General features: G+C 38.8%; 1 protein-coding gene across 1 annotated transcript in view; it reads right to left on the bottom strand.

The window, feature by feature from the left end:
• LOC108242381 (cGMP-dependent protein kinase 1) overlaps window positions 1-18,857 on the bottom strand; it is an 88,854-nt gene that overhangs the window by 45,193 nt on the left and 24,804 nt on the right. Inside the window, exon 3 of the mRNA XM_017427173.3 lies at window positions 13,237-13,350. Coding sequence (XP_017282662.1) covers window positions 13,237-13,350 — 114 coding nt within the window. The remainder of the gene's footprint in view (window positions 1-13,236; window positions 13,351-18,857) is intronic.

An 18,857-nucleotide genomic window follows, 5' to 3' on the forward strand; every position in this document is an offset into this window, starting at 1 on the left:
CAGCCTGTTCTACTGATTTATTTCTCTTAACCAAATGCTTACAAAACAATAATCAGTTCTTCCTTTTTGGATGGAAACCCTACCTTTCTTCTTAGATTGACTCAACATTAGTCACTCTGAACCAATTTGGCAACAAATGGCTGAATGGCACGCTGCTTCAATTGCTGCACAACTAAAGAGCCAGTATTTGGACTGGAGTCAATCTTGCTGTTATTCCTTATTTAACTTTGTGACAAATATTTAGCTTCACTCAGCAGCTTTGATTCTAAAAGGTAAATGTTTTATGGCGCGTTAGAGTCAGCTTTGTAAGGGAACTCTTATCTTTTCTATGTTCATGTTCATAAAAATCCCCAAAAAACTCGGAAGATTTTTATAAAGAGCATTTAGCTGCGATTGTTTCTTCTCAAATAACAGTTTGCTAGAAGACGGCACCATTTAACTGTCACTTCAGATACATTCAGGTGAGAAAAACAAAACAAAGCACCACATACTGTATCCTCGCCAACAAAATAGAAAAAAAGATTTTTCTGAAGATGTTGTCTAGCTGCTAAACTATCAAAACACATATATCTTTTTCTTTTTACCAGAAAAGAATAAACAAACAAAACCCAACAAAGCAATTTGGATGATTTAAAGTGAATAAATTCTGTTAAATCAGACACATGAACCCAGACTGACCCGGCTGGTGTTGGTTCCACAGATGCAGATTGCAGCTGTTGGACAGACAAATTCATTTAAACTTTTTATCAACTTTTCTTCCTGGATAAACCTTTAATTTAAAAAAGCGATAGCCATCTGAAAAGCCTTTCAAGAGACAGGATGTGCAAAAAAAGCAGACAAAGTAAAAGACCCCCCACCTTTTAATTTTCCTGTTGTTGTTTTGTTCCAGTGAATTCATCTGATTGGAGCATATTTGCATGCCTGCCTCTTCGGAGTCATTACATGCCTTTGATGGGCATTTTGCATATCTTTGTTGTTTTGTTGCTTTTTTTGCAGCAATTTCATATGTTTGTGTATTCTCTGTTGTTATCTTGTACGTCCTTTAGCATTTTTGGACATGCTGGATTGACTCTGTATACTTTGATGCCCCATAGGTTCCGCAGACAGCGATTATAAGGCGAGATAAATAATAAATGTGTCTTAAAAAATTAAAAACAAAGCCGTCTTTTTAAAGACAACAGCATGGTCTTGACTTAGAGAAAACTCCCCAAAGGGACAAATTCCTGTGCATATTATCTTACTGGCCTTCCCATTTTGTCTCATGAGACAAGCATAAAAACGCCTAAGAAAAGCAGCCGCACCTGCAGGCCTGGTTTTATTACCGACTGTATATAGCCCACTGCCTGAAGCCGACTCTCTGGGTGTTTTAACCTTTCAAGTCGTCCAGAGCCCCAGAAGAGTGTTTAGCTCTGGGCTCACACCTGCGTTCCAACTCACAACCGGGACAACAACAACAGCAGGGGCCCTCAGTCCGAGAGCACGCAAACACACAGAAACAAAATCACACACACACACAAAATGAAAAAGAAGTCAAGAGCATCAAGTTGTTGAAACAGATATCAGACAAAAAAAAAAAAAAAAAATGCAGAGTTACCAGAGCGGTGACTTCAAACAGCTGGGTGGGGGCTACTCTGCTACCCTCAAGATGTCACCACCCCGTTTCTTTCAGCACGCTGACAACGGTGTTACCGTGGCAACCATGGAAACAGCAGATTTCTTCCACACTTGGTCCCGCTGGAATTCTATCTGCCAAAGCTATTCTTTCTGTCTTCTTCACTCTGCTCTGGTATTTTGTTTTGTTTTTTTCTTTTTTTTTCTTTTTTTTTATGGTTATCTGCTGAAATCCTTTCTCCCGTGGCAATTTCACTCGCCTAAACCTCTGCATACATTGGCATTTTGTTACAAAAAAAAAAAAATGCTTTAACTTTTGCAGCAAAACATCTGAATATCATTAGACTCTTGTCAGTCAGTCATCGTTTCAGAAGCCAATTAGTACTCTGAGTGGTCATTTGGAGTTCCCGTTGCTCTCTTTGGTCCACTTTCAGTGAGGTTATCTCTATTTCTCAGCCCCCATTCTAATTGCTTGTTAGTCTGCCTGCATAAACTGTGCGGCCCGTTTGCTATTTCTCTCGTTTTTGCATTTGCATGATTATCTTTTAATGTGTCTGTATGTGGTTCTCACCCATCTTTCATTACACTAATCATGGTTGAACCTCTAATTAGGGTCAGCCCTACAGACAGACTGGAGATGGTACATTTTTGCCCTTTTGTTAAACTTGGCCTCCCGGTAATCTTTAGCTTTCTTGCAGCCAGGCCCTGAATGATACCACTAAAGTCAGTAATTGATTCACAATGATTATCTTGTTCCTTTCAATATCTGCAGTGGTTATAAGTCCAAGCATTTTACCAGTTTTCTGTCTACATCTCTTCATGCATTTGTCTATGTTTCTACTTACATTTATTGTTTCTGTTGTAAGTGTCCAGCCTGTGCAGCTGCCTTCACTTTTCAATTTTCTGATAATAGAATGTGACATGATTGGCCGGTGGACTGATTGGATTTCTTCAGACTTCAAAAATCGCAGATAACTCCACTCTTGCATTTACAATGTTTTTTTATTGTTCAATTTAACTAAATATACTGTACCAAGTTTTGCTTTTATTATCATCTGCGGCCAAAGGTAAGAGGCAATGATTTTGCCGGTATGTGTGTGTGATTGTGTGTGTGTTTGTTTGTCCGTAGCATTAGCAAAATACCTCATGAACCTGTGGACAGATTTTAATGAAACTCTCAGAAGGTAATCATTGGATGTACATCTACAACAGGTTAATTTTCAAATTTAACCCCAATAAAGATGGCTGCCACACAAACAACCTTACCAAACACAAAATTGGCTATAACTCAGGTAATTTCACAGATATTGAACTAAACTTTGGTGTGGTAGTAGCTGAAACTCATAAACAGCACACACTCTGAGCTCTACACACTGTGCAAACTTTGACACTGACTATTGATCTAACTCTTCACAGTTAGACCCATATCACATGAGATTGTGAATAACGTCACTTACGGGGTTTAAAGAAAAGGACTACAACTCTGTCCCTTCTCAACATAAGATGATGTTTGTTTAAATCTCTGGCATGGAAGGCAGCGAGGGTTATGGAGTCCTACAAGAAATGCTAGGCCTTTAATTTAATTTAATTTAATGTGTGACCACATAACATCCACATCGGTTTCACCCAGTTTGCAGAAAGCCTAGCAGTCTGATCCACTAACCTGTTTATGCATTCTGCTGGGATGTGCTAACTAAAGAAAATGGAGCAGAGCGTCTATCCAGCCTAAACATTCTTCAGGAACAGGACCAAGTGAGGAGCCGAATGCTTCAAGTGTGTCATCAAACCGGCGTGTGCATTAAACCCACAGCTAGTCAGAGCCATTTCCCTGGAGGCAAAATTTGTCTATACGTGCAGTCGTTATTAAAATGGCCCGCACTTATAACGCACCTTTTGAACCTCATCCAGGTTTTGTAAATCAATTTACTTCATGTCTCTCATTCACCCATGAACACAAACACTCATCCAGTGGTTCTCTAATATATTTTTAGAGTCTATATACAGCATTTTAATATTCATCTCATTCAAGTCATTCCCATGGGGGGGGCAGTAGGGGGTTCAGTGTTTTGCTCAAGGACAAGTTGACAAGCTGCAATCAAACCCCAAATCCTCGGATTGAGTAACCTCTCTACCACTGGTTCAAAGCAGCTCCAAATAACCCAATTAACAGTCTTTAATAATTAAAGTAATTAAAAGATAAAGTAAGCACTTGCTAGTTTTTTTTTTCATTACAAATCATGTGGTTGTGTGCAGCTTTGTTAGTGTTTTAACTTTTAACTCAGTTTGCAGGAAACTTTGAAGTGCAGATTGAAATGGTCATGAAAGTAATGGCTTTTGTTAAGAGCGCACATTGACCAGTTAAATTCACCTAAATTTAATCACAACAAAAACACACCGCTTTCTTTTTTTGCTGTTTATTCCCTCTCTAAAATAATTTGTGCTTGGCAAACTGTGCCTTGCAAACTAAAGCCGTGGAAGAAAGGATCAGATTCCCCTCACTGAAGATGTTAAAATGAAACATTCTGAATGAACTTTACATTAAGCTGCATATATGACGGAGATACGTCATAGGAGAATAAATATTAAATATTTGCTGAGGAGAATGGACAAGATTTCTCGCCAGTGAACAAAAGTGAAGAAAAAGAAAAAAAAAATGGGCACACAGACAGTCCGACAAGCTGCGTGTTTTATTATTTAAACATAACAAAAGCTGCTATTCTCTGTCTTCGGCACCAGTCATCGTGTTTAACTCGGTGCCTGGTTTTCCAAGACGTCACACCTGTAACTTCTCTCTTTCTGCCAAACAAGCCTCACTCACGGTGGACAGGGGGATTCTTGAGGCAGTGCAGACACCGCCTGCTGCGCGCACATTAACATTTCGATGCACGCTCACGCGCACAGTTTCCTCTCTCAAACTGATTAGAAAGACAACTGTTTGCTCACTCACGGCGGAAGGAAGAATTGTTACGCAGCTAAGCTATCATTCTGTCACAAGGATTGTTCTGAGAAGTCTCCAGAACGATGCTGCTTAAAAATCTGCCAGTGATACCATGATATATGCTATTTTTAGTCGGCTTTTTTATACTACGCATTTGCACACCTAAAATACAATAAAACGCTAGAAACTGAAGAAATAAAATCTGCAGCATGACAGATATACTGCAGAGCTTTGCCTTCAATTGAGTTAAGGAAAAACATCTTATTATTACACCAAATAATCTAAAACTAAATGGTTTTTATTCACTTTATTAAATATTTTCTGTCAACAGTACAAAAAAAACAAATATTGCATTAAAAAACACAATATGCAGGAATACATTTAAAAAATGTGGTAGAATGTGAATAAAAAATAAAAAAGTCACTTTTGCATAAAGAGTCTACCCCAATATGGTTTGAACATCATGAGTAAAATACTGTCCCTCGTTGTGTACTGTGCCTAAAAAGCGTCCATTATGTCCACGTATTTGGACAAACACAACTCCCAGTCAACAGTCACTGTTCTGAACTTTTACGGTCTTGTCGTTTCAGTAGTTCTAATTTCTAATTTCGTCAGTCCACAAAATGAATTTGGTTCTTGCTCTTGTATTCACCATCCTTGTTTTTTTCTTCATGTCATGTTTACAGTTTATGTGCACTCTCCATGTCTCGTTTCTTGTTCCTAGTGTGTTTGTTTATGGCAGCGTTACAGCACCACATACAGGCCTGGCATAGTCACTACAGCATTTTGAGTCGTTTCTTTGCATTACTGTGTGGATGAAAACATTTGTAGAAATGATGTTGCGTTTACAAGGATACTTTTAGAAACACAAATGAAAAAAAAACCTCCCACTCCCATGTGGAGATGGCCTAAATGTGCTCCTTTTTCACTCCAGTAGTAGCTGTTGTGTTTCCAACTAATTGTAGGTGAGTAAGTGTGAATATAAAGGAGGTGACAAAGTCCAGCGAGAGGTGCTAAAAGCAATGATAAACACATCAGTAATGGCCTCTGGTGAAATCTGTCTGTCACAACATTATTGACTTACTTGTTAAAATGAATAAAGGAGTCCAAAAAACACCCCGAGTTTGCATTACCATCTGCTATCTGTTTGCTTTATGCTGCCTGTAGGGGTAGAGTCTAATCTGAATGCAGCATTCATGAAAATGCAGATAACAGGTTTTCATTTCTATCTATTTTATTTTATTCAAAAACGACTTGCAGCTGTGTATCCATTAGCAGTTGTTTGTTAACATCAGTACCTCACCAGGGAATACCACAAAGGCTTCTCACACCAAAGATTAATTTCTATCTGATATTTGTTATCTTTCCTTAATCTTTGTCTGTTCTTTCCCTCTTTGACGTGTATCAGGGTCATAATCTTAGGACTCTGCTCTGTCATGTGAATGACATTTTTTTTTTTAACTTTTCAATGTGAAAACTCCAGCATGGGTCCATTTTAGTTACTTTTAAAGCTTGGCTGATTTGCTTGACGCTGCACAACATCAGGTCTGTGTGTGCTTTTAAAATGTTCAGATTGAAATGTTATCATAGGACTGACACATACAGATGTGATTTTTTTTTTGTTTTGTTTTCTAAAGCCTTCATTGTATTTTAAGTTGAAAATAACTTAATAGGTGAACAGGGTAATTGAGTTCAGCTGGTGCTGTGGAACAATCATAGTAATTTGAACAAGTAGGCAGGCTTTAAACTCCTGGCAGTAAAGTGTGGAGCTCTGTATTCATGAATCACCTGTTCATGAAGCAGAGTCCCACAGGCCAGCAAACATACTTGGAAAAATGAGGCTCTTCATCTTAAAGGACAGATTTACGGTACTCATAGTTTGGTTGGCTGTTCTTAGAGACGACTAACAATCTTTCTTTAGGAGTTCACTGAGAGTCAAAGGACAAATGTCAATATTTAAGATCATTGTGAGAATGTTAATCTGAGATGAATAACCGAGCACATGATGTACAAACACAGTCTGGTTGGCATATGTGTGTGTCAAATGGTGTAGTGCGTGTCTACTCTTCTTTCTCTGTGGCTTTCAGGTGCCAGGTCCTCCTGACTCAGCTGACTCCTCTCTGCTCATCAGGAGTAGAGAATTAAAGCTTGGAAAGAAGCTCCTCACATCGGCAGTGGGCCATTTGGCAGGTTTTGGAGTGGGGTTGTGGCAGTTGTATAGTTCCTTTTGTGAGCAAGAGTTGGTTTTGTCTCTTTTGGAGATAAAAGTGTTTTCAGGGTGTTTAAGCTGGCGATAGCCTGGCGCTGCTATTCCTATCAAGAAGAAAAGTGTTTTGTTTTTCCTTTTTTTTTTAGATTAGTTTTTTAATCTGGTTTCTTTTTTTTAGTTAGATTTATTAACTAAACTAGCCTTTGTTTGTTTTCCAGACTTGACTTGATTTTCATTTAAAGTTGGTAATAAAATCTGTTTCACTTTTATCAAGATTTCTTTCTCATACTTTTATGGTGGCCACCACCGCTTTAGGCTGATATAACCCCACATTTCTGATAGATGTGAAGAAATCCAGTATGAGGATCACAGTTTCTTTTTTTAAAAAAACAACAAACTGATGATATTTAATACTAATTTTATTATTGCCCACAGCCAAAAGGCAGCCAGTAACATAACATTATTTTCAAAGTTTGAGTAAAACTGCTTTAATTCTACATTTTCACAGCTTAGGATGATCTTAGTCTAAATCTTATGGGTTGGGAATCTTTAGGCATCTCACAGTTCAACTCAGTTAATAGTCAGAGGGCTGTGATGCAATGATAAAACAAATATTGATGCATTCTCTTTATTTTTGCTGCAGTCCCCCTGTGTTACTTCTCAGTAGTTTTAAAACAAAGTATGTGTTTGCCCCTGTGCTGTAGAGCTAAAAGAAAAAATATTCAATTTGTAACTCTATTTTAGTGTTTGTTTTTCATCTACATACATGTATCTGGACATGCAGTATTCTCACAAGTTAACCCAGTTTTGTAGTATTTCCAAGTACCATCTAGCAACAGCAGATGTATTCTCTGGGGGTGCACAGACCTCCCACAGGGATTCTATAATCCAGACGAAAAATAGGACAGGCAAATCTGAGTCCTGGTTTTTGAATTAGTTGAAACTCTTCCAACAGTAAGTTGGTAAATGTGATAAAAAAGAAAAGAAAGCATCAAAAGTATCTTGTTTTACTCCATTGTGAATATGAGGTAAGTAATACAATAATCCACAGTTGAAAACTTTCACATTTCTGTAAGTTTATAATGCTTGTTTTCCCAATATCTTAAAACTTCATTAAAGGGGGGACTCAAATGTGTAAGAATGAGAGGAAATGTGTCTGTGTAAAACCCTGAGGCTAGTTCAAATTTGTCATTTATTTGCCAAAACTTCTTGTGCTGCACAAATATTTCTACGTGGATAAAAGAGTGAGTGACGCAGGCAGACAGAAAATGGGCTATGAGTGTGTGTAAATGTGTGTGTGTCCTGCTGCTGGGAAATACCCACCAATAAACTAACGGTCTCTTTCGAACACACCGTACCCAGATCTCCTTTTTAAACGGTGCCTGGTACGGCTCAGCATGACTCATGATATTGTTATTGTTTGAAAAGTAATTTACTGTAGTAATAAATTAAAAAGCTCATGCGCATGAGACAAGACCCTCGGGTGAGAACTGATGTCTCCCAGACCGGGACGGGCTTTTTCCAACAGCTGCCATTAAGATGGAGACTGCTGATAATTTCTCTCACTGGTTACGTTTGTAGTGACTGGAAGTGACATTGCTTCCTTAAAGATCGCTGTTCCAAAAATAATGCCAGGTTCCCGACACTCATTTATACACGCCGCGACTGAACAAATTCTGTGTGTGTGTGCGTGTGTGCCATGTTCTGGAATCCTGTGTATTTATAGGCACTAGTGGTGCAGAGCAGGTGATACGCAAGAACTTTTAGTCAGCACTGTGTAACCTCACCTCTGCATCCACAGTGATGCGCATCACGCAGCAGCGTGTCATAAGCCATTTACTTTGAGGATTCCATTCGAAAAACATGTAGCTCGGCCATCTCTGTCTGCTGTTTTAACAACAGAACCCACTAGATCAGTGGTTCCCAAACTTTTCAGCTTCCGACCCATAAAATAATAGTGACAAAGGTGTGTGACCCCAACTGTTGGCTGTTTAAACATCCGAAAATGCTAAAGATTCTTATAAATAAAGACATAATGACAACACAAACAGTCTTAATATCCATTATGCTATACTTTTAATCAATTTGTGGACTTGTATTTCAAGTTTTTGTAACAATTATGGTGCAAACACAGCATAAAAACTAAGTTTTTTATTGTAAGCTGATGTCTGGAGATTATCTAAGGACCCCTACTTGGTGTTGAGTGACCCACACTGGGGTCCCGTCCCCAACTTTGGGAATCATTGCACTAGATTACTAGAAATTCCCGTTCAGCATCTCAACACTGTAAGGTTATTTATGCACATAGAAAATTAGTGACGCGCCATTAGCAGGCCTAACTGAAAAACGGATTCCATAAAAGTGATAAAGGGCTGGCTCTGTGGCATCTGCAGTTACTACAAGGTTAAATGAACTTTAAAAGAAAACAGAACATAACTGAGTTTTTTTATTTTTGGACAAATGTAGATACTTGCCAGTTCCATAAAGCTGGTTTGCAAACACGCCTTGACATTTATTCAGGTTTCAGGTCTCATTTACATTTATTATAAAAACCCTCTCTCAGCTTATACCGACTGCAAAGCTGTTCAAAAAGATAGTATCGCAGAGATATTCATAACACAGAGGGCTGCAAGGTTAGAGGCAAACTGATGAATAACAAACAATTCACTCCACATTTATTACTCAGAAGTATTTTTTTTTATTTTATTATTTTGCAACAATATTGAATGCAAAATTAGCACCTTCCTATCCATTTAGTGTATATAAGCCAATAAATGACCAGAGCCATAACAACCATGTTTGTATTGGTATTCCAACAGGTGAAAAAAAAGAACACTTTTATTGTGGCACAGCTTTGTGTGGCACCATGCTGAATGATATTTTGATATGCTGCCAAGGTCTTCAATATATTCTGGTATTTTGATCTTATAAAGTTTTATTTTTCTTTGCAGCAAAAGGTGACTGTCCCTGTCTCTTGTTTCCAGACAAAATAAAACAATTTTTGTCTCCAGACCCTTGACGTTTCTCTCTCATTTTGCTGTCACCGCTCCACTGTTATCGTCTTTCCACTTTGTCTCCCACTCCTACCTTCTTCCTCTTCCTCTTTCTTCTCCAGCCAGAGTGTCCCCAAGTGCTGTCATGCGTAAATAATACTGTATGGATTTGATGGCAGAGGAAGTTTTCCTGTAGGGTCTTGGGAAATTTTCAAGCGGCGAATAAAACCTTCCCTCATTTGCTGATACCGGCCGAGCCAAACCCCCAAATGAGGCCATAGCTTCACACTTAAGTGTCTGTGTCTAGAAACTAAACCTAACATATTGATTGTAGGAGTCTGCTGGAGGCACTACACTGCCTGGGAGAAAGTGCGACTCAAGATTCATGTATAACTTATTTTAAGGGATTTTATTCTCCTGAGATGCAAGCAAAGTGCTCACACAAGAAAGATGAAAGAGGATAGATGGAAAAAACTATGTCAATTCCTTGGGGAAATTTCAATCATGCAAATGAAACAATGAATACAAATTAAACCAACTCTTGCAATATTTGAATGAATATTTTGTATAATCTTTGCAATATAGCTGTAACTGCACACAGTGTTACACAGTTTTCCCTTAAAATGGTCCACTTCAACTTAGTTTTATTACAGTATAAGAATCATTTCAACACAGATGTTATAAAACATGTAATGGTGCGTTACTTCTATGTCTGGACTTTCATTTATGAATTTATGTGAGTGGTAGTTTTGCATATTTTTATCAATTTAAAAGACTTTACTGTTAGTCTGTCACAAGGCAAGACAGATTCCAAATTATATGCACAAAAAAAATCTGTTAATATTAGTTGTTTGATAAACAGCCTGCAAAGAAAATACAATCCACAGATAGTCTGCCACTATAATTGATTTTATTTTTTGCCATTGACACAGTGTCCTTTTTTTTGTTCAACCATTTTGAGTGCAGATGAATTTGGAAAGCAGGCTTATTCACTGTGTTTAATTGTCTGAATAAAACTCATTTCAAACCTGTGATTTTCATACTGTTTGCCAATAAAAAGCTAAACAAGATGTCTAAAATACAGGAAAGACATACTATTTCTTTTTTCAGAATGCTTAGAAAGCATTTGACACTAAATTCTACATAAGCCAGATCAATAAGTAAGCTTATTGAGTGTTTTAAAAAAAATGAATTTCAAAGTATGGTGCCTATTGTGTTTCAGGGACTACTGCTTTGAGAAACATTGAAAGACATGGCACCCAATGAGATAAGAACCACTTCCCATTACACCTGTGGTGGAGTGGTGGCGTGCTGCTGTGGGAAATGGACCAGATTGAGAGGAGGGAGGGGGGGACCAAGGTCGTGCTGCAGCGTCTGGAGGGAGGAAGAGAGAGCCTCATCGCCACAGTCAGACGTGAAGCTGGTAGAGGACCAGTTGGATCATCGATGGGAGGCAGCCAGCCGAAGAGGCCATGCTGTCTGACCCACAGACTTCTGGAAGCAGGCGGGGACAATTCTCGTCCTGGAGAATTGTCCATCACCATATGGCGACAGTGCTGAGTGACTCAAGAATGACTGAGACAGGACAGGTGGACATGCTCTCCAGAGACCACGGGTTCGAAGAGTGATGTTTGAACTCGAAATAGGTTAAACCTATTCTTTCCACAGAAGTCCGAAGTGTGCCCAATGAAAAGTAGGTCAATGTGGTGGCGCAGCAGAGGTTTGAGTTATGATTTTGTGCAGGGGACACAGTAAGAAGCACTAATAGGGTTACTTTGTGTAACAAAAGAGAAGTCTCTGTAGGGACTGAGGTGGGACAGAAACACTTATGGGATGGGTGATCCCAGAAGAGTCCATGGCAGGGTTAGTGCAGGCCGTTAACATAATGTTCTAGAGGTGCGCAGAATTTCTCTTAACTGTTTCTCTGACCTTTTTATTGATAAAAACCTCCAACAATATCTATCTTTACATTTGATCTTTTTTTAATTTTGTGACTTAAACATTTGCTGTAAAATGATTGAGGGATAATACTGAACACAGTTAATACAAAATAAAAAAACAAAGTTTTCCAAGTCCTGCATAAACAGGTTCCTCATCTATATACTCAAGAGATAATTATTCATGCATATGACTTAGGAGATGGGGGAATGTAATTGAAATCAACTGAGAATACATCCTCCTACAGAGGTGCATTCACAAATCAAATTAAATTGCTTGATTGGAGGCTGAGCATCTCTGCTCACTATTAACTGCATGATATTCATTAGAGACTTTCACCTTTAATCACCTCTGTGGCAGCTGAATTCCTTGGTACGTTCATGTGTAACGACATGCATTAAAGACAGTCATCCTACGAGACAGCACCACTGACCCTGTTAAACTATAAGCACCTCTGCACATGTAGACAGTTACGTCACTTGTTCCGATCGTGAGTTTTTTTAAAAGCAGGAAGTACGGGCCTATGAGCTGGTGGGTGAGCAGGATAATACACGCATGCAAAAAAAAAAAAAAAGACAGACACACTGTTGCCACTGGGAAGGGGAATATTTTATCCCACAAGAGTTGGCTTATCTCCCTGTGGGTACTTGTTGCCATAGTAACTGGAGATGGTTGTTCGGTCAGTTTGGCTAGTTCGTAGAACTTGAGAGGGGTCAACATAGGCCACGCAACTTTGCAGCAATAAAATCATTGACCTCACTTCCTCCACACTTCAACTCCCCCGCACATTAGAGCCCAGGAGAACCTCTGGCACTCATGCATTCATTCATGCCAAGGTCACATATTGATTTTCACACAACACTGGGACGCATCAACCAGCTCACAATGTATTAAAAACTTGTACCTGGTCCTACAAATTATGATACAGTGTGTTATTTTGTTCCAACTCACTCAAACTTCTGACCTACATTCATTTATCTTAATTGAAACTGCATTGAAGCGCAAAAAAATGTTTTCTCCTAGCAGACAGGGCATCATCACATCCCACCTTTTGACTAGTTATTATTCCACCCAAACACACATTTTGAGCTAGTTCCCATTTCCTGCCTCACCTAAACACACATTTTTCATCATGACACACTATCTTACAAGCTTTCAAATGTGTGTAATCCACCATCTGTCCTGTCCTTTCTCAGCCTCTTCTCTTTACTCTTATCAGGCTGACTATTCAAATTGCCAGTCGGCCGGACCACCTACTCACCCACTGTTGCAGCCCTCAAAGCTGGAGCTTTGACACGAGAAAGAGCAGAGGCAGTAAACCTTGACATTCAGCGGCAGTAAACCTTGACTCACCTGGGGTCTCGCGGTGCACTTTACTAAAAAGTGCTGTGAGAACTCGCAAAGGTGGATGGGCAGCGTGTTAGATCAGATTAGATCCTACTGTGACAGCGGGCTCCCGAAAGACCCCTGATCTTTGACACCAAGGCAACAGATTTCAGTGTGTGCTTGTGTGTGTGTGTGAGTCCTGGGTGTCTGTGAAAACTCACTCTTGACAGTGGCAGTCCTTGTGCAGTTGTAGAGAATAGCCAGCTCTCCAAACACCTTCCCAGGTCCCATGGTGCAGAGCTTCAGGCCCTCCTTTGTCACCTCCACCTTCCCGTCTGAAACGTGAACAGAAATGCAGACAAGCCTTCAGCCACGATGCAGTTCAGTTTGCCCTTTTAATTTTTTCAGGTTCGTTACTCAACTGTGCAAGTCTGTCACTGCATTGAGTTTGTGCAGCAAACAACGTTTCAGTGGACTGAATGTTAAGTGCCTGAATATTTCGGCTTCTAAGGCCACCTATTCAAACCCTCATCAAAGTTAATGGCTTTGCTTAAAGATTTTTTTAAGGTCACTGGATTTCTTTTCTTGTTTCTATGAAGATGCTTCACTTCTCGTCGGAGGAGCTTTCTCATTTCAAATTGAAACATGTGTGATCACATGTATGAAGGTGCAAATCGGTGTGAAACAGACAGGGGATTAGAGTCAAAGCTGCATTGTATGTTCTGGAAAGTGAAAACCTGAGTATCGACACCAACAGTCTTTGCTGTTTCAATTGGTCTTAATCTCATAAAATTAATATTAAGTTTCATTTATAATTGGATTTCTGCTAATGCAGAGATAAATAGAGATGTTTTACCAAATCTGAACTGATAACAGTGTCGCAGGTAACCTCTCTGAGAAGACAACACACAATTTTTATAAGCCTGCACTATTTCAGAAAGACATATAATACAATATTGCTGTTGAATATTGAGGTAACAATATCAGTTGTGATCAACCCACGGTCCTCTCTGTTCTATTTTCACAAGGCTCCTAACACTTTCCATGTGCTTCAGCATCTCGTTTTTACACACAATGTTCACACCAATAAAGGCTTCTCACTTATGAGCCGGGAAGTCCATACCACTTCATATTCCTAATGCAGCTTGTTACACATCATCTAAGTGTAAAGGACCTTTATATAAATAATAACCCTCTCTTTAAAAAAAACCCACATGCATGCATGCTTTACTGCTTACATGACAGCCAACACAATGCCAGCATACGAGAGTGACACACTTGAATCTGTCTAGACACCACATGTGCACAATGATGTACAAGCAGCCTAAAGACTCATAACTCCAGCTTAAAGAGAGCAAATCCATTTTTTTCACCCCACACTGTAAGGGGCTCATTACCCCTGTGACTCGTTTGGTGGTAGCTGTCGCTGCATTTAGACGAGCCTCATCAAGGATGTATGTTTTCCTGGAAGCTCGGCATTCCTGCAGTACTCTAGCTGCTTCACAAACCTGACGGAAACAGCTAGTATCGAGGAAAAGCAGCTGAGCAAATGCGGCCATTTGACAAGAGTGAGCGGCTAACCCACGAGGAGAACAGTTTGACGTGTTATCTTGTTAAAAGGCCATGACCTCCTCTGACAAAAAGCTTCCCAAAAAACATACCTATTTTCAGGACTCATTACCTTTCTCTACTTTTTCTTTTTTTTTTCATTGTGCTGGAACAATTTTTTTTTTTTTTACCCATCATCCACAACATATTACCATCACCACCCAGCATGAGACTGTACACTGAAAGAAACTCCTCAGCTCTGTAAGTGTGTCACCAGCCCTCCTGCAGTTTTCACTATCTCTGTTAGTGCTTCTTTTTTTCTACCAAAGAATTCCTGTAACAGAGACAGATGGAAATGTAAAAAAAGATTAAAAAAAACAACCTTTAAAAGGCTGTGCATATGCTTATAACAATGCAGCATGTGTGCATCTGTTGTTATTAATCATTAAACAAGATTTCCGAGACAATTTATTTCCAAAAAAGTCTTTCAACCTTATTCTGTGCTCCGTTTCTCAAGTATTTTTAGACTTTTATCAAGATCAGAGAACAGAATCTAGGTTTTACACAAAGAAGACTAACTTAAAAAATCTATTTGATCTATTTTAAAAAGTACTTTGCATTTGCATTACTTTAAAAAAATATATTCATTAGAGATCTAGCACTCGTCAAAGGAATGTGTATTGCTCAGCATTTGTCATGCCAACGTTTTAAACTTAAAGCATCATAAGATGTTTTGTACCCTGGACTTGCGACCTGTCCAGGGAGTACCCAGTCTCTTGCACAAGGATTTCTGGAGACAGGCACCAGCTCCCCATGACCCAGAAAGGGAAACGCAAATAAAGTAAATGGATGGATGGAGAGACATCTTATGGTGAGATGATGATCAAACATCATGAATGACTTTATGCACAATATCTGTTATTCTCAGGTACTAACACATTAAATTCTTGCTAAATATCTGTACAATATGCTGATTACTTTCTGATACTTTCAATAAAATCTATCCAGGGGTTTATGAGCTATTTTGCAAACATGACAGATAAACTTACCCGTTCACCTTTGGCAGCAGGCAATAAAAAGTTACAGTAACAAGGCACATAGTCTCGTGCTAACAATGTCAAACACTGACAAGGTTTTAAAGCTTGTTTTTAACATGCAATAAAAGTAAATTATAACCCCCTCTGTCTTCTCTATTCTTAGTTCTTTCCAAACAAACTGATGTAATTAATCATGTCGTGAAAATAATTTATGTCTTCCTGTGTACATCAGGATTTCTCCAGGGGAAAAGGAAACTGCTCAAGCTCAATAGAGGACCGAGTTTACCTAAAACAAAGTGCTGAAGTATCAGTCTGATGTTAGAAAGAATAAAAATTATAATTTTTTGGTGCATATTTCATTACAAGACTGATAGTAATTTCGAAGAAAATACACTTCAAAAGAAGAAGAAAATAAAATTAATCAGCAGTCTTCTCAAAATGTGACCTTTTTCACACTTTTTAGAAGATCTCACTGCAAAATAAATACAATGTATTCATCATTACAGATTACAGATGTATTTTTAGTTTGCCCCTTGAGCATTTGTGGATTAATATAGACCAACGCAAACTTACATTACAAAAGAAAAATAATTCACATCTGACATTGTACAAAATTGATAATTTCCTGTGCAGCGTGCGAGCCGAGAATTAAATTCCTGTGAGTGGTAAGTGGTGACAAATAGTGCTTGTTCTGGAAGGTCTGCTGACTGCAATCTGCAAAGGGAATTGCCAGAAATAGAAATAATAAAAATATTCATTTACTGGAGTCTTACAAACGGTTTGTTTTTAGAAACTGCCGTTCAGAAGTTCACACACATGTCTCCGAACAGAAACACGATGTCCAACTCATTTCCTGTTTTTTTGGTTTTTTGTGTGTGTGTCTAATAATACCTGCTTTATTGTGCTGTTTTGTATAAAATTCACTTCAAATTCAACTCTCTTGTGCAACAGCTAATAATTTCTGTTTATTCAAATGACTACACATGCAAATAGTCGTTCTCACATTCAGCAGATATGACAAAGCGGTGCATTTACAGTCATCAGCCGTGAACCAGGGCTGGGGTGGGAAGTCTAAAAGCAAACGTAATAAAAAGAAATGCATTGCATACGTGCAATGTTTATTACTATTGTGGTTTTCACTGTCAATATGCCACAGCACATCGTTCTCCCCCGAGGCTGTAGGTGGCTGGATTAAAGGGTGATCATTTGAATGCACATCGCAGTGAGCCTCACATAACAGACTTTCCTTTGGCTCAGGATCAGATGTTATTCTGGCTGCATTTCAAATTAAAAGGCTTTTGGACTTTCTTTACCTCACACCAAGGCTGAAGATTTCACATAAAATAAAAAAAAATAAAAGGAGAGAAATATGAATGTGGCTTCTTACAGTAAAGAAAATCTATCAGGAATGATTTGAATTCTCTGCGACGAAGGATTTCTGTCAAAATTATCAATAATTTATATCATGAAAATAGACTTTTAGACAAAAAGCGACAGATGGATGTATTTTTTTATGAGTCACCTTGTGTTTGTACTTACAGGAAAAATAAAACACAAGGTTACTATTAATTAAATAAATAGTAATGAATCTAACAGATTACAATTAGTGGGGAAAAAAAAGCTTTTAATGTCAGGCAGAGAGATAAAGTTGTCCTCCCACCTCAGCTTCCTCAGCTGATTCTTTATGTTTGTTGGGAGCATAAAGTGGACATCAGGAAACAGGATGTTGGGGAGTTCAAATCCCGTAGGACAGAATACAACCAACATCTCATCCTGATGAACTATATTCTTCCGGCAGAGCTCAGAGGTCGAATTACCCTCAGTCCCGTCACTATCCATTAGAGCAGCGGGAGAACACGGATATGAGACCCGAGCAGAGCGTTGTTTTCTCCTGCTTCCACCGGCAGAAAAAAAAAAAAAAAAAGGGGGGGGGTCATTACTAGAGTAGTGTTTAGGTGGTCCAGCATTCAGGCTGACATTTCTGACTTCAGGTCAGCAATGAAAATAACAAAAATAAAAAATAAAAAAGACAAGCTACACTTTTGCTAACAGCTGGAATGGTTTGGGGAAGTTAAAGGCAAGGGGGAAAAGATTGGACTTAAAGCTAAAAGCCCATTCGGTTGGAGCGTGAGATGTTTTCAACAAGCACTAAAATGGGCACAGAAAAACTGTAGAAAGGAAATGTTAAGAAAAGCACCAACTGCTTGTTTTAGAAATAAAAGAAAGAGCCCCTACAGTAAACTGTTTGGTTTTTGTCTATTTCATTTTTTAAAAAAAGGTCTTTAGTGATTAGTTTTTTGCATTTTTCAGATAAATCGTTCCAAAAAATATATAACTAATTCTCATTACTGGCGCAGTCATTTACTTCACATTGAATTAATAATATATTAAAAGAGTTAGAAGTCAAACCATGCACTTGGGTTTGAGGCAAAGTAACAGCGAAGCATGTTAAATGAATAAAAAATGAGGCGAAAAAGCTCATTTATCCTCATCACAGACGTGTGACAGAAACGAGGACAAGATGTTTTGTGTTTCCCTCAAGTTAAAGAAAAAGAATAAATCCTTGAGTTAAAAAAAGAAAAGAAAATGAAGCCAACGGTGAACGCAAACAAAGACCAGAGGGAGAGCAAGAAAAAGAGACGGGGCACCGCTGATCAGGAGAGAATGGCTCAAAATGAAAATGACTTGACGACGTCGAAACCTAACACAACAAGTGCTGTTTCAGCCAGTCCCTGTTTGTGTAACTGTGGGATGACAGATACCACAACAGCAGGTTGTTTCACTCCAAGGAGCCCCAAAGCATCAATAAAACGTGCAGCGGATGGCGCTCCAGGGGAAGATTTGTAGTCTTTTAAGCTTTGGAATGCCGAAGTTTAGCTTTGCTCTAATAGTGAGCAGTTAACTTTGCCCTGATTACCTGGCGACGCTGGAGTCCTGCAAATGAAAACAGAAACATCAGGGAGCGTCGCTGCCTCTGATCCTGCAAAACCTCCTCCAGACCTCTGCTGCGATGCGACGCCAATCACGCCAGTGTGTAGTTAAATAAATCAGATCGTGGATGAAATTTAGTCAGCAACAAGTTTTTGGCTAATGGGTGACTGCTGGTTGAGTTTCCACTTGCTCCTAGGAAGAAGAAAAATGCTAACTCATGAAAAAAGCAGTTCTGCAAAAATATGATCTGAATTAGTGGTTCCCAAACTGACCTACAAAATAAAAAATGGCCCAAGCTTGCAACCCCAAATACTACCAGTTTAAGT

This window comes from Kryptolebias marmoratus, linkage group LG22 (genome assembly GCF_001649575.2).
Source record: "Kryptolebias marmoratus isolate JLee-2015 linkage group LG22, ASM164957v2, whole genome shotgun sequence".
In the NCBI taxonomy this organism is placed as follows: domain Eukaryota; kingdom Metazoa; phylum Chordata; class Actinopteri; order Cyprinodontiformes; family Rivulidae; genus Kryptolebias; species Kryptolebias marmoratus.